The 20,947-nt window shown below is 44.6% G+C and overlaps 1 protein-coding gene across 1 annotated transcript in view; it reads right to left on the bottom strand.

Annotated features, from left to right (window-relative positions):
- The window catches only part of ADAMTS16 (ADAM metallopeptidase with thrombospondin type 1 motif 16), a 184,532-nt gene extending 166,374 nt beyond the window's left edge, over positions 1 to 18,158 (bottom strand). The window contains exons 1-3 of the mRNA XM_064375850.1: positions 18,087 to 18,158; positions 17,860 to 17,962; positions 9,682 to 10,007 (exon numbers count right to left, since the gene is read on the bottom strand). Of these exons, the coding sequence (XP_064231920.1) occupies positions 9,682 to 10,007; positions 17,860 to 17,962; positions 18,087 to 18,158 (501 nt within the window). The remainder of the gene's footprint in view (positions 1 to 9,681; positions 10,008 to 17,859; positions 17,963 to 18,086) is intronic.
- Between the last annotated feature and the right edge of the window lie 2,789 nt (positions 18,159 to 20,947).

The raw sequence follows: 20,947 nt of genomic DNA, 5'->3' as shown, positions 1-20,947 counted from the left end.
TCCCTTTAAACTCTGTTTCCTGATGTGAAACTGGAACTACACAAATCCCATTTCTGCTTTTTCACCTACTCCCTAATCACATCCACCAATAGCCCACACAATCGGGACAGTCTAAGGAAGGTGGAAGAACCTGCTTTTTCCTGTCTAGCCCCTGCAGACTGTCTACCCTTACTTCCTGTGTGTTCCTTGTGGACTTCCTGTCTATTCCAGGGGGCTTCCTTTCCAGCCCCAGTGAACTTCCTATCTGCCTCCTCACTTTCTGTTCACTGTGGACCTCCTGTCTGTCCCAGTGGGCTTCCTGGCAGGCCCCAGTGGACTTCCTATCTGTCTCCTCACTTTCTGTTCACTGTGGACCACCTATCTGTCCCAGTGGGCTTTCTGTCTCACCCCTGTGAACTTTCTGTGGGCTCCGTCACTTCCTGTCTGTCCCCCATGGACTTCCTGTCAGCTCCTGTGGACTTTCTGTCTATTCACTCACTTCCTATCTGTCCCAGGGATGGATTTCCTGTCTGTCTCCAGTGAGTTTCCTGTCTAACCCCTGTGGACTTTCTGTCAGCTCCCTCACTTCTTGTCTGTCCTCTGTGAACTTCTTGTCAGCTCCTGTGGACTTCCTGTCTGTTCTCTCACTTCCTGTCTGCCCTGGGGTGGGGAGGGTGGACTTCTGTTTGTCTCCAGTGGGCTTCCTGTCTGTTTCCGGTGAGCTTCCTGCTTCCTGTTCCTGTCATTCTCACTTCATCCTCATAGTGGCAGTTCATTCCAGTAGCAGCAGCTGATTCCAGTTTGTAGCTTGCTTGAAGAACAAACTACATTGTTCTCCCTCAGAATCCTAGCACCAGCCAACTCCTACTACTAAGAGATTTGAGGCCCAGCTCCAAACTTCTGAATTTTAAAAATCCCAGCCTCTCTCCTCAGTTCCTTCAGGCCCAGAGGCAGCACATTCTTCTTGTAGTTGTTGTCTAGGTGCTTTGATACTCTCTTTTTTATTTTTCAGTTCTCAAATGCCTGCTTAATGCATTGTATTAATTCTCTCTTCAAATAATTTGTGTGATTTCTGTCTCCTGACTGGACTGTGATAGATACAGTTAATGATAAATTCCAAGTAGAAAAATAAAATAGAGATAGGAAGTGGGAAACAGGGATAGGAATGAAACAGGGACTGGGTAAGGTTAGATGTTGGCCAAAGAAGTCCTTAACAGACTTCCTGTCTGTTCCTTGTGGACTTCCTGTCTGTCCCAGTGGGCTTCCTGTCTGGCCTCAGTGAACTTCCTTTTTAAAAGGTAATATTTAAGAAGTAAAAAAAGGTGACATGCATGTTAGGCAGCAATCAGGCTCCTCTCATTAAACCTCAGGCAAAGCAAGATCTGCTTTCAAGACCTTGGTTTCATTTGGCCTCTTTTACTCTCTTTTGTCTGGATTTTTGCTTGAGCAAGCACTCTCTTTAAAAGTAGATTTCAGGCATCCTGCCATTCACACAGTCCGAGGCCTGGATCATCCCCCAGAGTCACTGGACACAGGGATTATCTTCTGTTACTCCCAGGAGATCAAGTTTCAGGTCTGAGCATTACTAAGAAGTCATCTCTTAATTCCAAACTCTCCTTTTAAACTCTGCTTTGTAAAGCTGAGGCTGGAACTCTACAAATCCCATTTCTGCTGTGCCACCTGATCCCTATTTCATAAAGAAGAAGTAATATCACCAAGTGATTCTTGGTGAAAACCGTGCTGGACAGAGAATCTGAAGATGCACACACTAGACCTGTCTGAACTCCACCCAGCTTTGTGATATTGACCAAGTGACTCCACTTCACTTGGATCTCAGTTTCATCACTTCGAAAATGAGAGAAGTGAAACAAAACCATAGATTTTATAGCTAAAATTCTCTAGTTATCTAATTTTTATTTACAACTAATAGTAATAGAAAAATCTGTCATCACTTCAAAGATGAAGTTCTCCTCCAGAAATACCTTATAAAATATTATTCAATCATATGAAATATGTTCACTTCTGTTAATTTCAAATTACACTATTATATTTATTCTTAAGTAATTAGCAGAAAAGTAAGAAAATATCTACACTGTCAATTAGTTCTTCACAACCACCTTAAATTTCCTAATCATCACCAGCTTTGGGCATTCTTTATTCAAAAACCTAACTTTTACTACATCTTTCCCACATGCCTCCCAAGACTGACATTTTCATCTGCTTATGCCATCAGCAGTCTTCTCAGATAGTGATACCTTTCTTGCAAAACTCATAGTATCTCTTCTGATCATCCCCCATGTGGGTTTTTCCTTTCTATTCCTGTTTTATTATCCTGACTCAGGAACATTTTTTTAAAGTCAGTGGAAAATCTGACGGTATTTCAGACAGTTTCCTAGGATTTATTGAGTGTTTTAGAAAAATCTCTCAATGACTAGTATTTCAAGGGAATCCCTGGAGTTTGTGGGTAGAAATAAAACCCAGTACAATTCAAACCAGGGGCCTAAGTTTGAAATTAAGTGAAAGTATAGACAGAACCGAGAATTACAGTCTTTACAAGTTTTCCAACATTTTTGAAAACAATAATTAGATTTCAGGAAAAATGATACCTATTCTCTGCATTAATGCCTTGACAAATATCATGTTTTACACATAGGAGTTAAATTTCATGCAGATTTAATGCCAAAGGCAGTTGACAGATTATATTAATTTTTTTCTAATCCAAGTACAGAACTTTCAGAAAATCCCAAGAAAAATCTCTTCCCATCATATGTAACAGAAAACATTTTTAAACAAGCCTCATTTAAAAATAGTCACTAATGAAATTTCTAAAAAAAAGTTTTGTTAAAAACCCTAGTGATTAAACTATTTATTAATAAACTATGTACTTTAAAAGAAAATTGACAGTCTTTGATATTAATCATAGCAAGAAGTGGATTATAAAACTAATTTTACATTTATTAATACCCAAAGATAGAGTTTGAGAAGATACAGGATTACTATTTGTAAATTGGAAATACAATCACTCATTACAAGAAAAAAATGAATTTAGGTTAATGTTTTACAAGAACTTTGGCATATAAAGATGAATAATAAAGAACTCTTGAAGAGTTCATAGTCTGGTATTTAAAATCCTGTAATAAATAATTATAGAATAAAGCACACATATGTGCTTTAACATTTACACACTGCAAATTTAACATTAGACATGGCAAATGTGGTCACTAAGCTCAAACAGTGTTAGATGCTGAGGAAAATGGCACTGAAGTGGAAACCAATGAGAAAGTCATTACCCCTTTGAGAAATTTCAGGTGACACAATGCAATTCATGCGCGTGAGCTCACAGGTCCCTGTAAGGCAGCAACAGCTTCACGATTAAGGGAAGTGAAATAGTACTGTGGTTTCAAGTGCTAGTTCTGGATTCCCATGTTTTGAAGAATTAGCTTTCAGATTATCTATAAAATGGGGCTAATAAAGTGGTCCTGTGTCATAATCTGTAAAATATGTTAATAATAGTGCCTATTGAAGACAGACCTCCAGAATGGCAATTTGAGGAGCATGGTGGGTTTTCACCCCAGTGAAACAACCACTCACTTGCTGAAAATTGCACACATGCATCAACCATTTAAATTCCCTGGAAATTATCTTAAGGACATACAATATGGAGAAAAAATTATTGAAAACATTTTAATAAACCTTGAATAGAACAGTGAAATTTGGTAGCATTTGAACCATGGTCTGCTCAATTCTTTGCCTTAGCTCCAGCTCAATGTGGCAGAAGTTTTTCTGCAGACATGTATAGCCAAGAAGATAAGGAATTCCTATCTCCTTATCCCCCGACCCACCAACCAATTTCTATTCTGAGACTCCATTTGCACCACAGGAGAGGCAAGCCACCTGCATCTGAAATTCCTTCAGTTCCATCATTCTACTCCAAGTAGTCATGGCCATGAGAACTTACTTCTTTTCTACCAAGCATCCCTACACATAGAAAGGACTCTACTCTCGATAAGCCAACAGCAATGAAACCCTGAATACTTCCACTCCACTTCACTTGTAGGTTAAAGTTTCAAGACAGGAAGCAAAACCAAGGAAGACAAGGGGTTACCATCCACAACAGAGACCTACTCATAGAGTATGGGTGTCACAGTGGGAGAAGCAAGCCGCTCTACCAGTACCATTTGCAATTCAGTGTCTTAGCGGCTTTGCCCAGGGGAAGAGACAGGCTGCAGGAACGAGGAGATTGCCTCCAGTGTCTGACATTATTTGAAACATAATGTAGGAAGTTCATGCCTAAGGGCATCGTCAAAAATAATAAAGATTTTGGTTGTGAGAAATTAAGAACCATTTATGACAGCAAGGATGACCCTGGTGGACAATATGCTAAGTAAAATAAGCCAGACTCAGAAAGACAAATACTGTATGATCTCACTTATACATGGAATCTAAAAGAGAAGTTGCATATATAGAAGTAGACAGTAGAGTACTGATTAGAACACTCCTTGCCAGTGATAGAAAGGAGGAAAAAATGGGGAGAAGTCAGTCAAAGAATACAAGCTTACAATTACATAGGATAAATAAGTCTAAAGACTTAATGTACAACATGAGGACTGTACTTAATAATATTGTATTGTATACCAAAAATTTGATTAAAGAGTATTTTAGGTGCTCTTAACACACCCACATACACACACACACACACAGAGAACTATGGAAAATCATGGCTAGATTAATTTGCTTGGCTGAGTAATCATCTCATTGTGTGTGTGTGTGTGTGTGTGTGTGTGTGTATAAACCTGTTTTCATCTTAAATATATACAATAAAAATACACTAAAAATAAAAATGAAAAAGGAAATAAAGGGAACCATGATGGCAATGTTGTTCAGAGAATTGGAATGAAGATACATTTTTAACAGAAGGAAATAAAAATTTTGGAGTTGAAAGTACAATATACAAGATGTAAAATTCATGACAGGCTTAATAGTGTATTTGAGCTGCCAGAATAAAATCAATGAACTTGAAGATAAATTGATAGAGATAGTGCAATCTGGAGAACTTAGAGAAGAACGAATGAAGAAAAAATGAATGGAGCCTCAGAGAAATGTGGGACATCATTTAAACCTATCAACATATGCATAATGCAATATGCATAATAAACCACAGTGAGATAAACAGTTGACTTCTCACTGGAAACAATGGAAGTCAGAAGTCAGTAGGATGGCACAGTCAAAGTATTGAAAGTAAAACAACAATAAACTGTCAACCAATGCAGAAGAATTCTACAGACGACTATGGATCAACTGAGTCCTCCCCATTTTCTTTTTTGTCATTCTCAAGGATGACTGTAAAATGTGCTGGAAATGCAACATCATGAGATAGGAGGGAAAGGACAGAAACAACCAGGACTCTGTTGCAGTCCCTGCCTTGGGGCACGATGTGACGACTGAACTGTGGAACTTGCTGTGATGACTGAACTGTGGAACTTGACCAGTGTGTCATGTGCTCAGGTATAAAACCCAGGGTGAGCTGCTTTCCTGGGTGCCTCAGCCATGGTGAACACACAGACAAGACTTCACCCACTCAGGAAGCTGTATTGAGCCTTGCGCACCAGCTTGTCATGACCCCTAGGCTTCTGCTGTCCCTTGCTGCCTATCTCTAAATAATAAACCTGCTTCATGTAACTTGTGTGTGGGGATTTCTGTCCCACCAAACTCAGACAAGGTTGCTAACCTCTTCATGGTGAATGTGCTTCACAAGCAAATAATGTCTACCCAGTAAATCAGAACCACAGCGGATACTACTTCATATTCACTGGGATGGCTATTTGAATGAAAACAGAGAACAATAACAAGGTTTGTCAAGAATGTGGAGGCATAGAAATCTTCAGACATTACTAGGATATTACGAAATGGTACAGCCAATGTAAAAAACAGATTGAAAATTCCTCAAAATGTTAAATGTTGAGTTTCCATATCTCCCAGAAGTTAAACTCTTAGGTATTTACCCCAGAGAAATGAAAACACATGTTCATACAAAAAACTGTGCACAATGTTCACAGCAGCATTATTCACAGTAGCCAAAAAAGTGAAACAATAATGTCCATCAACTGACAAAAAATATAAAATATGTGGTACACATATACAAAGGATTATTATTTAGCAATAAAAAACGATAAAGTGCTGATATGTGCTGCTACGTGGCTGCATCTTGAACACATTACTCGAAGCGAAAGGGGTCAGTCACAAAGGCCACATCGTGGACGCTTCTATTTATAATCAATAGCCAGATTAGACAAACCTATAGAGAAAGTCCATCGGAGACTGCCTGGGATGGGAACGGGGAGACTGGAGGAAATGAGGACTGACATAAGGGCTTTATTTTTGAGGGGATGTAAATGTCTCCAATTAGATTTTAGTGATATTTGCAAACTTCTGTGAATATACTAAACACAGCTGAACTATGAATTTGAAACTGAATTAAACAATTTGAAATTATGCACAACTAATTATACATTAGAGCTAATTAATAATAATTAGCTCTATTCCAATAAAAGAATAGAGCTAATTAATTCTTTAGGGGGTGAGTTATATCTCAATAACTCTGTTTTTTAAATAGTACCTATTTCTTAGACTTATCTTCAAGCTAACTGAGACGACAATTATAAAACTATTAGCAAAGTCTAACATGCAGTAAGTCATTGCTGTTCTTCGTGCTGTTGCCATGGCCATCACTGTCTCTTACTCTATAACTAGCCCACTGAGTCTATCCATTATTTAACCGAGTACTAGAAAGTGCCTACTGAGGGACACACTGATGCACTTGTGGTTGGGGGCCACAATGGATCTCTAACGCCTATTTGGCAGACATAAATATAACAGGTATCCTTTTTCCAAAAATTACCCTTATTTAACTAAATAAGAAATATTTTAAGTCGAGATACTTGGTGGCAATACCAGGCTAAACTCCAGAAATAATTTTAGGGGTTACAGAGCTCATTGAGTATATTATACTTGCATTTAATATGCAAATAGTAAGCTCTTAACATTTATAGGTGGTGTTAACAAGAATCTGTGAGCTTGGCGGATGCCATCAGTCTTCTCCAGGACTGCTCCTTACTCCTGCATTTATGGGCATCATATTCTAACTTGACTATGAGGACAGGGCTTGACTTGGTTTCTGGATAGTTTCCAAAATCCTACCCTGACACTCTCCACCTACCAGCAAGGCACATGGAGACACCCTCCTCTGGGTTCTTCTGGCTCCCTTGTCTTCCCTGTTTCCTCCCCCTGTAAGGGACTGGCCTGTGTCCTGCCTCCCTCATTAGACAATAAACTCCTGGGGCCCAGGTCCGCCAGGCTGCAGCCACGTGCAATTCTCAAGGTCATTCAGTACTCAAATTGTCATTATGAACATGAGATTTAATGCACGATGTTTGTTTAGTTTTTCCTTTCTTCTTTATATTTATTTACTATAAATAGGACAACACCTCAATGATTCACCTCAAACCAATCATTAGAGGGCAACAGCAAAATCCTCCCAAACGCACAATCTGAGAACCAGGGTAAAAAACTATATATCAGTTTGGAAATTGCATTGTCTAGCAACTGTAAACCATTTTCTCTAATTAACTGATACAAGATATTATGTAATAATTAAGCAATATATTTCTAAACTCAAAAGTAATATTCTTATCTTACAAATTAAATAGATAGAATACAATATAAAGCATTTCCTGCTAGAAGAAATTTTCTTTTCAAAGTGCTCTCCCCTGGGCTCTGCAAAGATACCTAAGTAAGAACAGGGCTCTTTCAAGTGCCTTTGATTTGTCCTCTCTTATGACAAACATCCTAAACCTCACGCTCTTAAGTCTGGCTGAGATCACACTTATTGTGACCACCTATGGAGAAAACCTCAGTAAAGCTGGTGTTTACCTATTTGGGAGATCAATGGAGAAGACATACAAATTTCTCTTCTAGCAACTGCAGTATCAGATACCACTGTTTATTATCCAGAAAAGCATTTTTTTGGTTATTTATAATTTCTTTATCTTTCATTATAATTATACACTTACTTTCCTGTTAACTTTTCCTGTTAACTCCCATCAAGCTCAAACAGTGTCAGAAAGCAAGCTGCTGACAACCACCTTGATTCAGGGAACAGGCTCCAGGGCAGGACTCAGCCACCCTGGCTCAGGGAGGCCCTGAGGCCTCAGGGAGCTTCCATCCCTGCTGGGTTAGCAAGAAGCACCTCACCAATTTCCACAACCACATCCAAGCTGATGCAAGTCTGAAGGGCAGGGCACACCTCGCTGCCACACAGATGGCTTCCATTTCTGGCATAAGCCTTTGTGAAAGAATGCCAAGGAAGAGATATCTTCATTTTGTGCATTTCACGAAGAATTCTAGTCCCTTAAGGAAACCTTATTTTTCTTGGGAGAGCGTGGAAGAAATCAGCCCCATTGTCTTCGTGCTTAACAAGAGCGCCAAATCACCACCACCCTAGCCCTGACAACTCAACCCAAAAGCCTCTTACAAGTGAAATAGCAATGAGATCAACTCATATCAAATTTCCCTGAAAAGCAGAACGTTAACATTTAAAAACATTTTTATAGGATTTAGCATTTGCATACATTTAGTATTTTAAGGAATTGGTTATGAATTCAGCATCCAAAATTCGCATACACAAAATTCCTATGGGATGTGGGGTCTGAATTCCCTCTCCTCAAAGAGGGAAGGAAACCTAAGACACACTGAAAGCATTTTCTAGAAAAGCAATAAATGTCCCAGACCTGTTGGCTAAAGCTTTAGCATCCTCGAGACCTTGAACTGTCGACCACACATTTTCACTCCGCGAAGTCACACTTCACTCCTCTGCACCTGAGCAATTCATTTGTTGCCAAGAATCTAAGAATCTCCTGAGATTTCTCTCACTAAATACATGAAAACATTTTAAGAAAAGTGAAAAGCAAGTCATTGAAGTTTTGGCTTGAGTAGGCCTGAGGGAGGCAGGTAGATTCTTAGCTTGGCCAGATGCCCCTCACTCTAATGTCTCTGTATAGGGACTGAGAGGATGGCGACATGTACATGTGGCAGTGATGTCCCTGCAAATTGCACACCAGAAGCATAGAACTGATGTGTAATTCCAAGCCCGATATGCAGACATGGGGAACGCAGCCCCGGATTCACCAGTGCAGGACGACCAGCAACGCCCTGCCACGAATGAATGCCCTAATATGTAAGCTGGTGATCATCATCAGAATGATAGGTGTACAGTATTCAAAGTCTTTCAAATGTCTGATCAAATAATCCTCATGGTCAATCTTTTGAATACTGTTATTCTATTCAAAATGAAGACATTTCTCCAGTTCTGTCAGTTAGAAGCTGTAAGTTAGAGTAAAAACATCCCCTAAGAAGATAAAGAATTCAGATTTGGCCAGTGGTTCTTATGTACAGTTTTCAAGCTGAAGGACTCTTCCACAGTGATTCTAGAACGGCAGCAGCAGGGTGGGTGTGCACAGTTTCCAAATAGGCCAGAAGAGGCATACAATGTGTTTTGGAAAGTTCTACTTGGCAATATTCCTCCTGCTTAAGCTGCACTGCAGTACTAGAAGACCATCTATGCTAATTCAAGGAAGAGTCCTCCATACGCTCCCCTTCGCACCATCGCCAGCCTCACCTCCCTACCAGGGACTGTGCTGTACTCACCAAGCCTTGGCAGGTTGAAAGGGCCACTGAGGAGTTTCTGTGGGATCGCAAAGAACCCTGATAGAAACAGAAGTCTTCTGGTGGTAAAGTCTGCACAGACCTAGTGCCTCTCTTTCCCAACGTCTGCACAATAAAACCAGGAGCCACCAGGCTGCTAGAAGTTCTCAACTCCACGTGGAAGTCATGCCTGGAGCCTTTCAGCCGAAGGTGGAGAGAGTCAGCCCCTAATGGGGCCACTGCTCTTCTCCGCCGCTGATGGTGCATGATTTCGTGGGACACATAATCGCCCCTCTGGTCAACCTCGTAGGCAGAGACCAGGTCATATTCTGAAATCAAAAGAGTGAGGAGAGGCTGAATTATTTCAGGATTCTGAGAAGGATCAGGAAGTCTTAAGATAGCAGATTATTTTACCACATGACCTTTCTACCCAGTAAAAAATGACGAAGAAAAATGCAACACCTACCCATAGTCAATTCAAAGTGTGGAATATGTAACATCACCGTTTAAAGGAAAAATTGTTAAAAGGGCCCCATAATGTGCTATTACCAAGCTAGGAAATTCTATGACACTTAAAAGGGAAGATAAATTACCGATCAAATAAAACCAAAACTGAACTTTTAGGATTATATTTCATAAATTTTACTAATAACTATCAAATATAATCATTTTCTGGTTTTAAGACATTCCTTCAGTCATGTTCTTTCTGTTTCTCATTGAACTGATAAGAAATGTTAGCTTTAATACAGCCACAATTTTTCAAAACACAGTTAAAAAAATGTGATAGGCATCCTTTTCTGCTAATTTTCAAAACGTTTATTCATGAAATCATTGAGCATGGAGGAGGAAAGACGGGCTGCACCCACACTCCAGGTCTACCAAGTGTTGACGTTTGGAAATGGTCACACGTGCATTTAAAACTGTTGGTGACCCTCCCATTGGCTTGGGTTCTTGGGACTTGATCAGATTTCACACTCAAGACCTTCTGAAGACATACGACACTTTCATCTTCCCACTGTAGGGTAGAGTGTGCTGGTCTAAATCATATTCAAAGAAATTATTTCTTTTAAAAAAGTAAAGAAAACCCCAAGGAACTGTCAAATTTTGGGGGATCCCTGTAGGTCTGCAGGGCTGTAGTCAGAGGCGATCTTCCCAGCAATGCCTTCCGTGTACACTGGGTCACTACGCTCTCAGTAGAAAACAGATGCACACCCTGAAGCTTATCCGGATCCTGGGCAGTGGTTCGGGGCTGCTTTTCTGTAAATATCATAGTCATCTTCTCCAAGGACGTTTCTCCCCTTCTCGAAAATGATCGTTGAGTTTTCATGGTTACCAGCAGGATTTGGTCTCTCATTACCACCATAACAATATCATCTCTGCTCTCTACAGTTCAGGGGGTGGCTGCAGCTGTCTTATATGGACCAGAACTTGGACGAGATGGGAAAGAGTAGGCCTACCGCCCTGGCCAGATGTTGTTGCATGCCACCTTCTCAACGTAGACCTGGACTTTTAGGTCATGGGAAGGTAGCTTTATTAAAATAGTTTTTGTTAATGATTTGTTAGCTTGCTTTATACCTATTAAATATGTAAGTATTGGTATGTGTGCCTCCAACTGTAGGGGAGCACGGGGCCTCCACGTGTTAGGAGGGGGTCTGCGTCCTAGCCGGGGCCTCCACGTGTTGGGAGGGGGTCTGCGTCCTAGCCGGGGCCTCCACGTGTTGGGAGGGGGTCTGCGTCCTAGCCGGGGCCTCCACGTGTTGGGAGGGGGTCTGCGTCCTAGCCGGGGCCTCCACGTGTTAGGAGAGGGTCTGCGTCCTAGCCGGGGCCTCCACGTGTTGGGAGGGGGTCTGCGTCCTAGCCGGGGCCTCCACGTGTTGGGAGGGGGTCTGCGTCCTAGCCGGGGCCTCCACGTGTTGGGAGGGGGTCTGCGTCCTAGCCGGGGCCTCCACGTGTTGGGAGAGGGTCTGCGTCCTAGCCGGGGCCTCCACGTGTTGGGAGGGGGTCTGCGTCCTAGCCGGGGCCTCCACGTGTTGGGAGGGGGTCTGCATCCTAGCCGGGGCCTCCACGTGTTGGGAGGGGGTCTGCGTCCTAGCCGGGGCCTCCACGTGTTGGGAGGGGGTCTGCATCCTAGCCGGGGCCTCCACGTGTTGGGAGGGGGTCTGCGTCCTAGCCGGGGCCTCCACGTGTTGGGAGGGGGTCTGCGTCCTAGCCGGGGCCTCCACGTGTTGGGAGGGGGTCTGCATCCTAGCCGGGGCCTCCACGTGTTGGGAGGGGGTCTGCATCCTAGCCGGGGACTCCACGTGTTGGGAGGGGGTCTGCGTCCTAGCCGGGGACTCCACGTGTTGGGAGGGGGTCTGCGTCCTAGCCTGCAGTTTTCTATTTATGAGAAAATAACAGCTCAGCATGATGCCAACCCTTTCTCCAAACTTCCTCTAAGATGTCTTTGAAAAGGATGTCAGAGTCAGGCCCCAGAGTAGATCTTTCTCCAGCCCAGCAACGAGGAGGTCAGTCCTTTAAGACTCAAAAGTGCAACTTCCTCTTACTAGTTTAAGACCCTGATTCTAATGTTCTGTATCTTTTCCTTTATTACCAACATATGCTGTGAGGAGACACTTCTGTCAGGCGCTGCAGAATCAGGGCCCTTCTCTGCCTTGGCCTGAGTTGGACACTCTTTTTGGAATCGTAGGATAATATAGAATAGCATCCTACACAAACGGCATTTGGTCAGAAGTGAACAGTACGCTTGGTTAATTGTATTTTTCTGGAAAAAGAAAGTTTCCCTTACAACTAAAACTCTCAGTGCAGACACTTGTCCACCAACTTCTGTCCCATCCTGGCAGGTAATCGGTTACAGAGAAATGGAGAGAGGTGGCAGCTAGCGGACAGTCTGAAAGGCAGGTGTTTGGGCTTGAGAGAAGAGAAGGAGGCCAGGGATGGCTGGCAAGTCTGCACACAGGTATGGACAGGTACTCTGAAGGTAGCCAGATGAGGGGCTCAGCATGTTCTGGCAGACATCTTGACAGCTAACCATTGGGATTTACAGCAAAGCCAGTAACTTGTGGTCTCATCGGTAGCATACATTGGAATTATTTAAAATTTATTGGAAAACGAGAAAGTCAAAAGATCTGGTGAGATGGTATGCAACAATAGGAGAAAAGAGAGAGCACGGCAGGACGCAGCTTGTCGGGCACAGGTGTGTGGATTCCCAGTCCGTGTCTGAGCTACTTACAGACAAAGTGAAAAGCACACACTGGCTTGGTTTGCATTTCCCCAAGCCACCTTCCCCACAGCGAGGCTTCTGCTTCTCTTATGCCTGGGTCTCTGGATGAAGGGGAGAGGCCAGGGTGATGCAGTGACGTTAACAGTTGCCATGCTGCACTCTCAGCCACTCAGGGGCATGCTCCTCCCCTCCCACCGGCTCCTGCCGCTGTAGCTGAGGCAGGGGAAGGGTGACGGAAAGCAGGATGGCTTGTTCCAAACAGTGGCAGCTTAGCACATTTTATTGTGTGTAAAAAGGTGATTACTCTTTAAAATATCAAATTATTCCTGGATGAAATAAGCCATATTCTTATGATCTTTATTTTGGAGAGCAGACAATATTTGTCCTTTATTGGAGGCACATATATTTATCATGCCAAATAACTACTGATAAGCCACTTTTACATAAACACAATGCTGTGCTAATAAACATTCAACAACCCACTGGATTTTGGCGTTTGAATGACCTGGATTTTGGCATTTGCCAATTTCCCTGGTGTAAATCCTCTCCCACCGCCCCGTGGCTGATTTCAATGACTGCTGTGCCATCACTGAACGTACAGTGTGGAGAGACACACAACAGCCCCCTGTGCGGTATTTCTACCATGCAGATGCCAAACAGGCCAATGGCGTCAAGGGCCTAAATTACCATCAAATGCAGTGAAATAATTATTTAAATGATGAGTTTTGAGTATTGCAATGTTTTTAATATAATTGATCTCATTGTAAACTTATATATTTTAATTTTTTTACCATGATTAGTATCTTTATTAATATAGTATTTTTCCATAAACAGAAAAGATGTATTTAAAAGACTTCAAACACAACCATCTTGCAAGAAGAAAAGTTTTTCCTATCTAAAAACTCGTATATATAAGTGGTAGATTCCTCACCTCAACATTCAGGCAAACTCAACTCCAAGAAGCCCTGCAAGGCTCCCGTGAGGCCCTGGTTGTCTTGGGAGAGCTCAATTCCGAAAGGCTGGGGCAGACAGCCAGAGCGCCATACCTCGCCCAACCGTCAGGAGCATCTGCCACAGGCTCCACCCTTCACGCTCTCCCCACAGTTGGCTGCTTAGATGGCACCTGACTGCAGCTTGCCCCAGACTCAAAGACAGAGCCTGACTGTCCAAAAGCAAAGGAATGTTCACCAGCACCCTAAAAGGATAGCAGGGAAGGAGAATCCAGAAAACAGAGAGAGAAGGGTGGGGCAGGTGGCAGGAGATGTATAGCCTTCTAAATAGAAATCAGTTGCATAAACAAAAAATCAGTCCACCACCAGCCATGTCTCTCAAACACTTCTGAGGTCAGGCAAGAAAAATGACACTACCCTCCTAAAGTCTGCTTTGTCGATGAGTTGCAAAACCCTTTGACCTAGGAAATCACCCTGAGGAAATCATCCCAGATGAATTTTAAAAGGTTTATGTAAATATGTTCACAGAAGCATTATTTATAACAAGGCAAAGATTTTATACAATAATCAAGAACAAAGAATTGGTAACTAAATTACAGTAAAGCCATAAAATGGAATATCTTAAAGCTCATAAAAAATATACTTTAAAAGAATGAAATCTAAAAGAATATTTCACCATGTGAGGCAAAGTTCATAATATAGTAAGCTTTCAAAGTAGGTTGTAAGCTCTGAAGCCAAGGTGACCTTTTAAAAGAAAAAATAAGTAACCTGTAAGGAACACAAGGCAATAAATAAATCCTTGTAGATTATCTGGACAAAATGCAGAAGGCAAATGATACTAAGGGCAGAGGGGTCTAGGGATAGATACCATCACAATTCTGTTTTATCTTCTCTGGTTGTTGTTATGCTCACTAATGAGCACATGACTTTCCTTTTAAATTATACTTTAAGTTCTGGGGTTCATGGTTTGTTACATAGCTACACATGTACCATGGTGGTTTGCTGCATCCATCACTCTGTCACCTATATTAGGTATTTCTCCTAATGCTATCCCTCCCCAATCCCCCCACAACAGGCCCTGGTGTGTGATGTTCCCCTCCCTGTGCCCATGTGTTCTCATTGTTCAACACCCACTTATGAGTGAGAACACGTGGTGTTTGTTTTTCTGTTTCTCTGTGAGTTTGCTGAGAATGATGGTTTCCAGCTTCATCCATGTCCCTGCAAGGGACAAGAACTCATCCTTTTTTTATTTTTGCATAGTATTCCATGGTGTATATGTGCCATATTTTCTTTATTCAGTCTATCATTGATAAGCATTTGGATTGGTTCCAAGTCTTTGCTGTTGTAAACAGTACTGCAATAAACATACATGTGTGTGTGTGTTTATAGTAGAATGACTTATAATCCTTTGGGTATATACCCAGTAATGGGATTGCTGGGCCAAATGGAATTTCTATTTCTAGATCCTTGAGGAATTGCCACACTGTCTTCCACAATGGTTGAACTGATTTACACTCCCACCAATGGTGTAAAAGTGTTCCTATTTCTCCACATCCTCTCCAGCATCTGTTGTCTCCTCACTTTTTAATGATCGCCGTTCTAACTGGCGTGAGACAGTATCTCATTGTGGTTTTGATTTGCATCTCTAATGACCAGTGATGATGAGCTTTTTTCATCTGTTTGTTGGCTCCATAAATGTCTGTTTTGAAAAGTGTCTGTTCATATTCTTCACCCACTTTTTGATGGAGTTGTTTGTTTTTTCCTTGTAAATTTGTTTAAGTTCCTAGATTCTGCATATTAGCCCTTTATCATATGGATAGATTACAAAATTTTTCTCCCATTCTGTAGGCTGCCTGTTCACGCTGATGCGTTTCTTTTGCTGTGTAGAAGCTCTTTAATTAGATCTCATTTGTCAGTTTTGGCTTTTGTTGCAATTGCTTTTGGTTTTAAGTCTTACATTTAAATCTTTAATCCATCTTGAGTTAAATTTTGTATGAGGTATAAAGAAGGGGTCAAGTTTCAGTTTTCTGCATAGCTAGTCAGTTTTCTATGGCTAGTCAGTTTTCCTAACACCATTTATTAAATAGGAAATCCTTTTCTCATTCCTTTTTTGGGTCGGGTTTGTCAAAGATCAGATGGTTGTAGACGTGAGGTGTTATTTCTGAGGCCTCTGTTTTGTTCATTGGTTTATATATCTGTTTTGGTATCAGTGCCATGCTGTTTTGGTTACTGTAGGCTTGTAGTATAGTTTGAAGTCAGAGAGTATGGCATGTCTGGGTTTGTTCTCTTTGCTATTTTGGAATTACTTCAGACACCAAGAACAATTTGCAATAATAGTTTGAATCACACGCTACTTTAAACAAAATGTATGGCTACCAATTAGTTATTTCAGAACTATCCTGTCTAATGGATACCTCGACAGGCGAAAGTAAGCTGACCCCAGCAGTCACCAAATGTCTTCTAGCTTTTCTACTCCAGGTCAGAGGGAAACAGGTAACACTTTTGAGTGGTGTCTTTTCTCTGGTGGTATAGAAGCTTATCATGGATGCTCAGTCTCACACGTTAGCTTTTTATAATTAAGGAGCTACAGTTCATAGAAGGTGGGGAGGAGAGCGTGCTGTGTCCACTGGGCTAGAACTTCACTGAGGAAGGTTCGCCTCTTCCCCTTCAAATTCTCACCAAGCCAGGTAAGTGGCTTTCATGGAGACTCTGGGCTGTGACAACAGCTGAGATGCCAGGTGTTCAGAGTAGCACACGGGCACCCCACTCCCAGAGAGGGTTCTAAAGTGGATTGAATCGCTCCAGGGGAAAAGTACACTTAGGCAGGAAGCTTGGCTTTTCTTCTTCTGTCTTCTCTGTCTATAATGTGCTCCTCTTAAATAAGACTTCATAATGCCATAAACTACTCTGGAAATCTCCTGAGTCCCTCTGGAATTTTCATGATTTTAGGGAACTAGAATTTTTTTTTACAAAAATCTTACTTAAAAAGGTGAATTAGAATTAACTTTTAAAATTGTAAGAATTAACTTTTAGTATTGCAAACAAAACACAAACGAGACAAGGACAACCACAAGAAGATAGGCTGTCAATAGACAGATAATTAACTCTCTCTTGTAAATACACCGTGACAATTATGTTTTAGACATTTTATATCATTTGCAGTTAGCGCCCTCTGGTGGTTCTCAAAAAGGTCCTATGGGGAGCGTCAATCTGATGTTGGTCACCTTACATACTATTTGTATACTCATTTGGTAGGGAACAGTTTCAAAAGTTAATGCATAAATTCTTGCCTTATGTTATTTTATCAAATTAAAGTAACTATACTTAGAAATTCTGATTTATTAAGTCTTTAATTTTCTAGATCTCCTGGAAATTTATCGAGAGAATCAAACGTAGTTTTGCTGAACATTGCTGATGGTGTCACGATAAGCTCAGCCGGTTCAGACACTATTATGTTTGAAGTATGCCCTGATTCTTGGAGCGTTAACTTTAGTACTGAGATGCTAAGCACTGAGGAAAGATGGTCTTCTTTTATTTCCTTCACTGAGAATGAGCAAGGATACAGAAATACTACAATTTATAAAGAAGGAGGAAGAGGAGGAGGAGGAGGAGAAGGGGTAGGGGAGGAGGATCGGAGGAGGGAGGAGGGAATGGAAAAGGGAGTACTTTGCTCTTTATGACGGCTTTCATGCATACATTAATAGCTTTATATTCTCCCTAAGCTCTTTAGAAGAAAACAAAATGAAGTTCCTCATCCTTTTCCTAATGTTACATCAATAACGCTGGCAAACCGCTTTGCCAGGGAATAAAATATAAATATTGGTGGAAGTCCATTCATCGGTGGTCTCTCATACAGGTAAAAAAAAAAAAAAAAAAAAAAAGTGCACAGCAGCATCTTAAAAGTAGGGTTCCATGGAGTCATGAACATTCACAGCACCTAATAAACCAGCGGCACGGGGATTACGAGCCGCTAAATGGCAAGGATTAGCAGCCCCCATCTCGCGGACTTACCGCCCTTTTCCATCCAGCCCGGCCGCTCCGCGGGAGGGGGAGGACGCGGGACGCTCGGGCTCCCTGGCGCTGCCGCTGTGGGTCCCGGGGCGCACGCAGGTGCCTGCGGAAAACAGCGGCGACACGGCGGTGAGACGGCGGGGTCCCGGGAGAGAAGCCGCGGGGACTCGCCTCCAGCTGTGGGGACGCGCGGTTTCCGCGCGCCGCGGGGAGCGCCCGGGACTCACCTGCTCGGCCACCTGCGCCAGCAGCAGCCACAGCGCCGCGCAGCCTCGCCATCCGCGCTCGCGGGGCTTCATCCGGGGGCGCTCGGAGGGGCTGGGGGCCTCCGGAGGGTCCCCGGCCGGCAGCGTGCGAGCGGGCAGGGAGGACCCGGCCCCGGCAGAGCGCGGGAGGATTCCCCACAGCGACTCCGCCGCCGCGCTGGGGTTATTACTGGGGCTCCGCGCGGCGCGGGGGGCGGAGTGGCAGCCGCGGCGGCGGGGGCGGCGGGGACCGTGGGAGAGCGGGGAGGGGGCGGGCAGGGGAGAGGGGAGGGGAGGGGAGGAGGCGAGGGCAGCGGGGGTCAGAGGACCGAGGAGGGGAGAGGGCAGGGACAAAGAGCGGAGGGGAGGAGGCGAGAGCCGCGGGGCGCTGGGGCGGAGGCGGGCGGGGAGCAGAGGGGAGGCGTGGACCCCGGCGGCCCCGGGGGAGGAGAACGCGGGAGGATGGAGCTGCCCCCGGTCCGCAGTCCGGGCCCCACCGGCTGTGTGGGGACCACGCGGCCGGAGAGGGGACCGGCCCCGGCCCTGGCGGTGCACAGCGTGGATCTCCGGCCAGTGCGCGCTCTTGCCCTGCCGCGGGACTGGGACTCGGCAGGGATCCGGCTGCTGCAGTCGCTCCGCGGGCTCCCACCCCGGGGGGCCGCACTGGCGCAGCCAGAGGCCCGGACACCTGCAGCCCGCGGAGCGCGACGGGGCGGCGTGCGGCGGGGCGGCGTCCTGCGGGGACACTGGGTGCGAAAACGGGGCGCTCGGACCTGGGGGAGCCGCGAACCTTCTTCTAAACGCTTGTGAGTCGCTCTGGAGTTTGCGGAGCGATCGGAGACGGGGCAGCCGAAGAGGAAGCTCTTCCCCGCGCCGTCTGCCCCCGGAGGTGGAGGGGCTCCTGGTCCCGGGGTCACGGACGCCCTCGACTGGCCAGGCCACGGGTGCCGGTGACTGGCTGCTGGGTGCAATCCCTAGGGAGGTCTCGGGGCTGCGGAGGGGCCGGGGCCTCGGCCGCCTCAGGGGTCGATCGGGCTGCTGAGTGGACAAGGAGGGAAAGGAGGGAGCAGGTGTTTGGTCACCCGCCTGGCCAGAGTTCTGCGTAGCTGGATGGGGTGTGTGAGGCGCGGGTGGACCTGTACCTGGGTGTGCCCGGGTGTACACCAGCACCTGACTGCGTGTGCGCGAGGACATGCTGTGCTCCCTCAGGACTGCGCGCGTGGGAGTGCGTGTTTGCACACGTGTCTGGGTGTGCGCTCCCCTTCCCTGGCTCCTCTCCCACCCCTCACCTTCTCGGGGTTCTGGGCCTTCCTCCGCCCTTTGGCTCCAGTGTCCCTCATAGTCAGCTTAGCCGGACTTGCCTCTTTTGCACACTTTGGAGAGGGGGATGAATGGGGGAAACGGTGTCCTGGCCTCTGGCTTTTTTGCCCAGCCTGTCCTGTCGCAGCCTGTGGGTCCTCAGGGAGAGCTCCCAGCAAGCCTCCTGCCAGGGCTGTCCTGAAGCGCCAGACCCCAGGCAGGGGCAGCAGAACCCCCTGGCTGTGTGTGGGTCATCCGCATTCCATTGCGACACACGCCCCTCTCTTATTCATTTATTTGAAATCATTCTTCAAAAGTGCAACTATTTTTAGGCTGGCATTGCAGGACGTTAAAACACCTGGCACCTTTCCCCTCTGCCAATGCCTAACACGTGTCTGCCTCAGCTCCTTACACCTCACGGAGCTTACATTTACCTGGAAGGGGGGGTTGGGCAGTGCCTGGAAGTCTCCAAAATCTCCTGCCTGCCGGCAGAATTTCCCTTGTCCTGAGTCCATTGCATGCTTGATAAAAGGGGATCTCTCCGTATTTCTTTTTTTTTTTTCTTTCTTTCTTTTTTTTTTTTTTTTATTGAGACGGAGTTTCGCTCCGATTACCCAGACTGGAGTGCAATGGCACGATCTCGGCTCACCGCAACCTCCGCCTCCTGGGTTCAAGCAATTCTCCTGCCTCAGCCTCCCGAGTATAGCTGGGACTACAGGCATGCTCCACCATGCCCAGCTAATTTTTGTATTTTTAGTAGAGACGGGGTTTCACCATGTTGACCAGGATGGTCTCTATCTCTTAACCTCGTGATCCACCCGCCTCGGCCTCCCAAAGTGCTGGGATAATACTCTCCGTATTTCTAACTATGCCCAGTGTAACATGAAAGGGAGTGAGATTTTTCGATTCTGATGATCACATAGAGATACCCAGGGGCCTTCTTCTATAAGTTCAAACAGAATAAAAGAAAAATGGCTCATATAAAAGGATTCACTCTTAGGGTGTGCTTAAAAAGAGTGAGACCAGAACATTCTTTGTAATGACTAGTTTCCCGGTTTCTCTAGCTGTGAGCAGAATTCAGCACTCCTCCCACAGTGTGGATGTCTCCAGATAACACAGAGGGGTGGTCAACTCCAGCCTAGAGAGGCCAGGTTGGGAGCTGAGATGTGCAACACACAAGAGAGCCCAGTTTAAGAACAGCCATCCAACATGGTGCAGGATGCAGTAACTCACAGCTGCCTGTCAGTCTCAGGGAGGGATGGAGAGGAGGGGAGGGTCCCTGGCAAACTGGAGTACACGTCTGCCTTAAAAGGGACTATTGGCACTCAGTGACCAGAGCATGGGGTGTTGCCATACAGTCTGGGGGCCCAGACCTGCCTAATTTTAAAAGGTAAAATGGAAGTCCAAATATGTATGTGGAGTTCCCTCAATTTAAATGTGTCTCAGAAAAGTAACCCTGAGGACAAATATTGGAAGGGTCAAAACAAACCACCAGGCTCAAAGTCCTTCACTTTCAGCCCTTCAAGAACTTAGCACTCTTAACT

This window comes from Aotus nancymaae, unplaced genomic scaffold (genome assembly GCF_030222135.1).
Source record: "Aotus nancymaae isolate 86718 unplaced genomic scaffold, 86718_ANA_hifiasm-v0.15.2.pri h1tg000014l, whole genome shotgun sequence".
Lineage (NCBI taxonomy): Eukaryota > Metazoa > Chordata > Mammalia > Primates > Aotidae > Aotus > Aotus nancymaae.
Note: the sequence above shows the minus strand (reverse complement) of the source record. Positions and strands in the feature narration are given on the sequence as shown.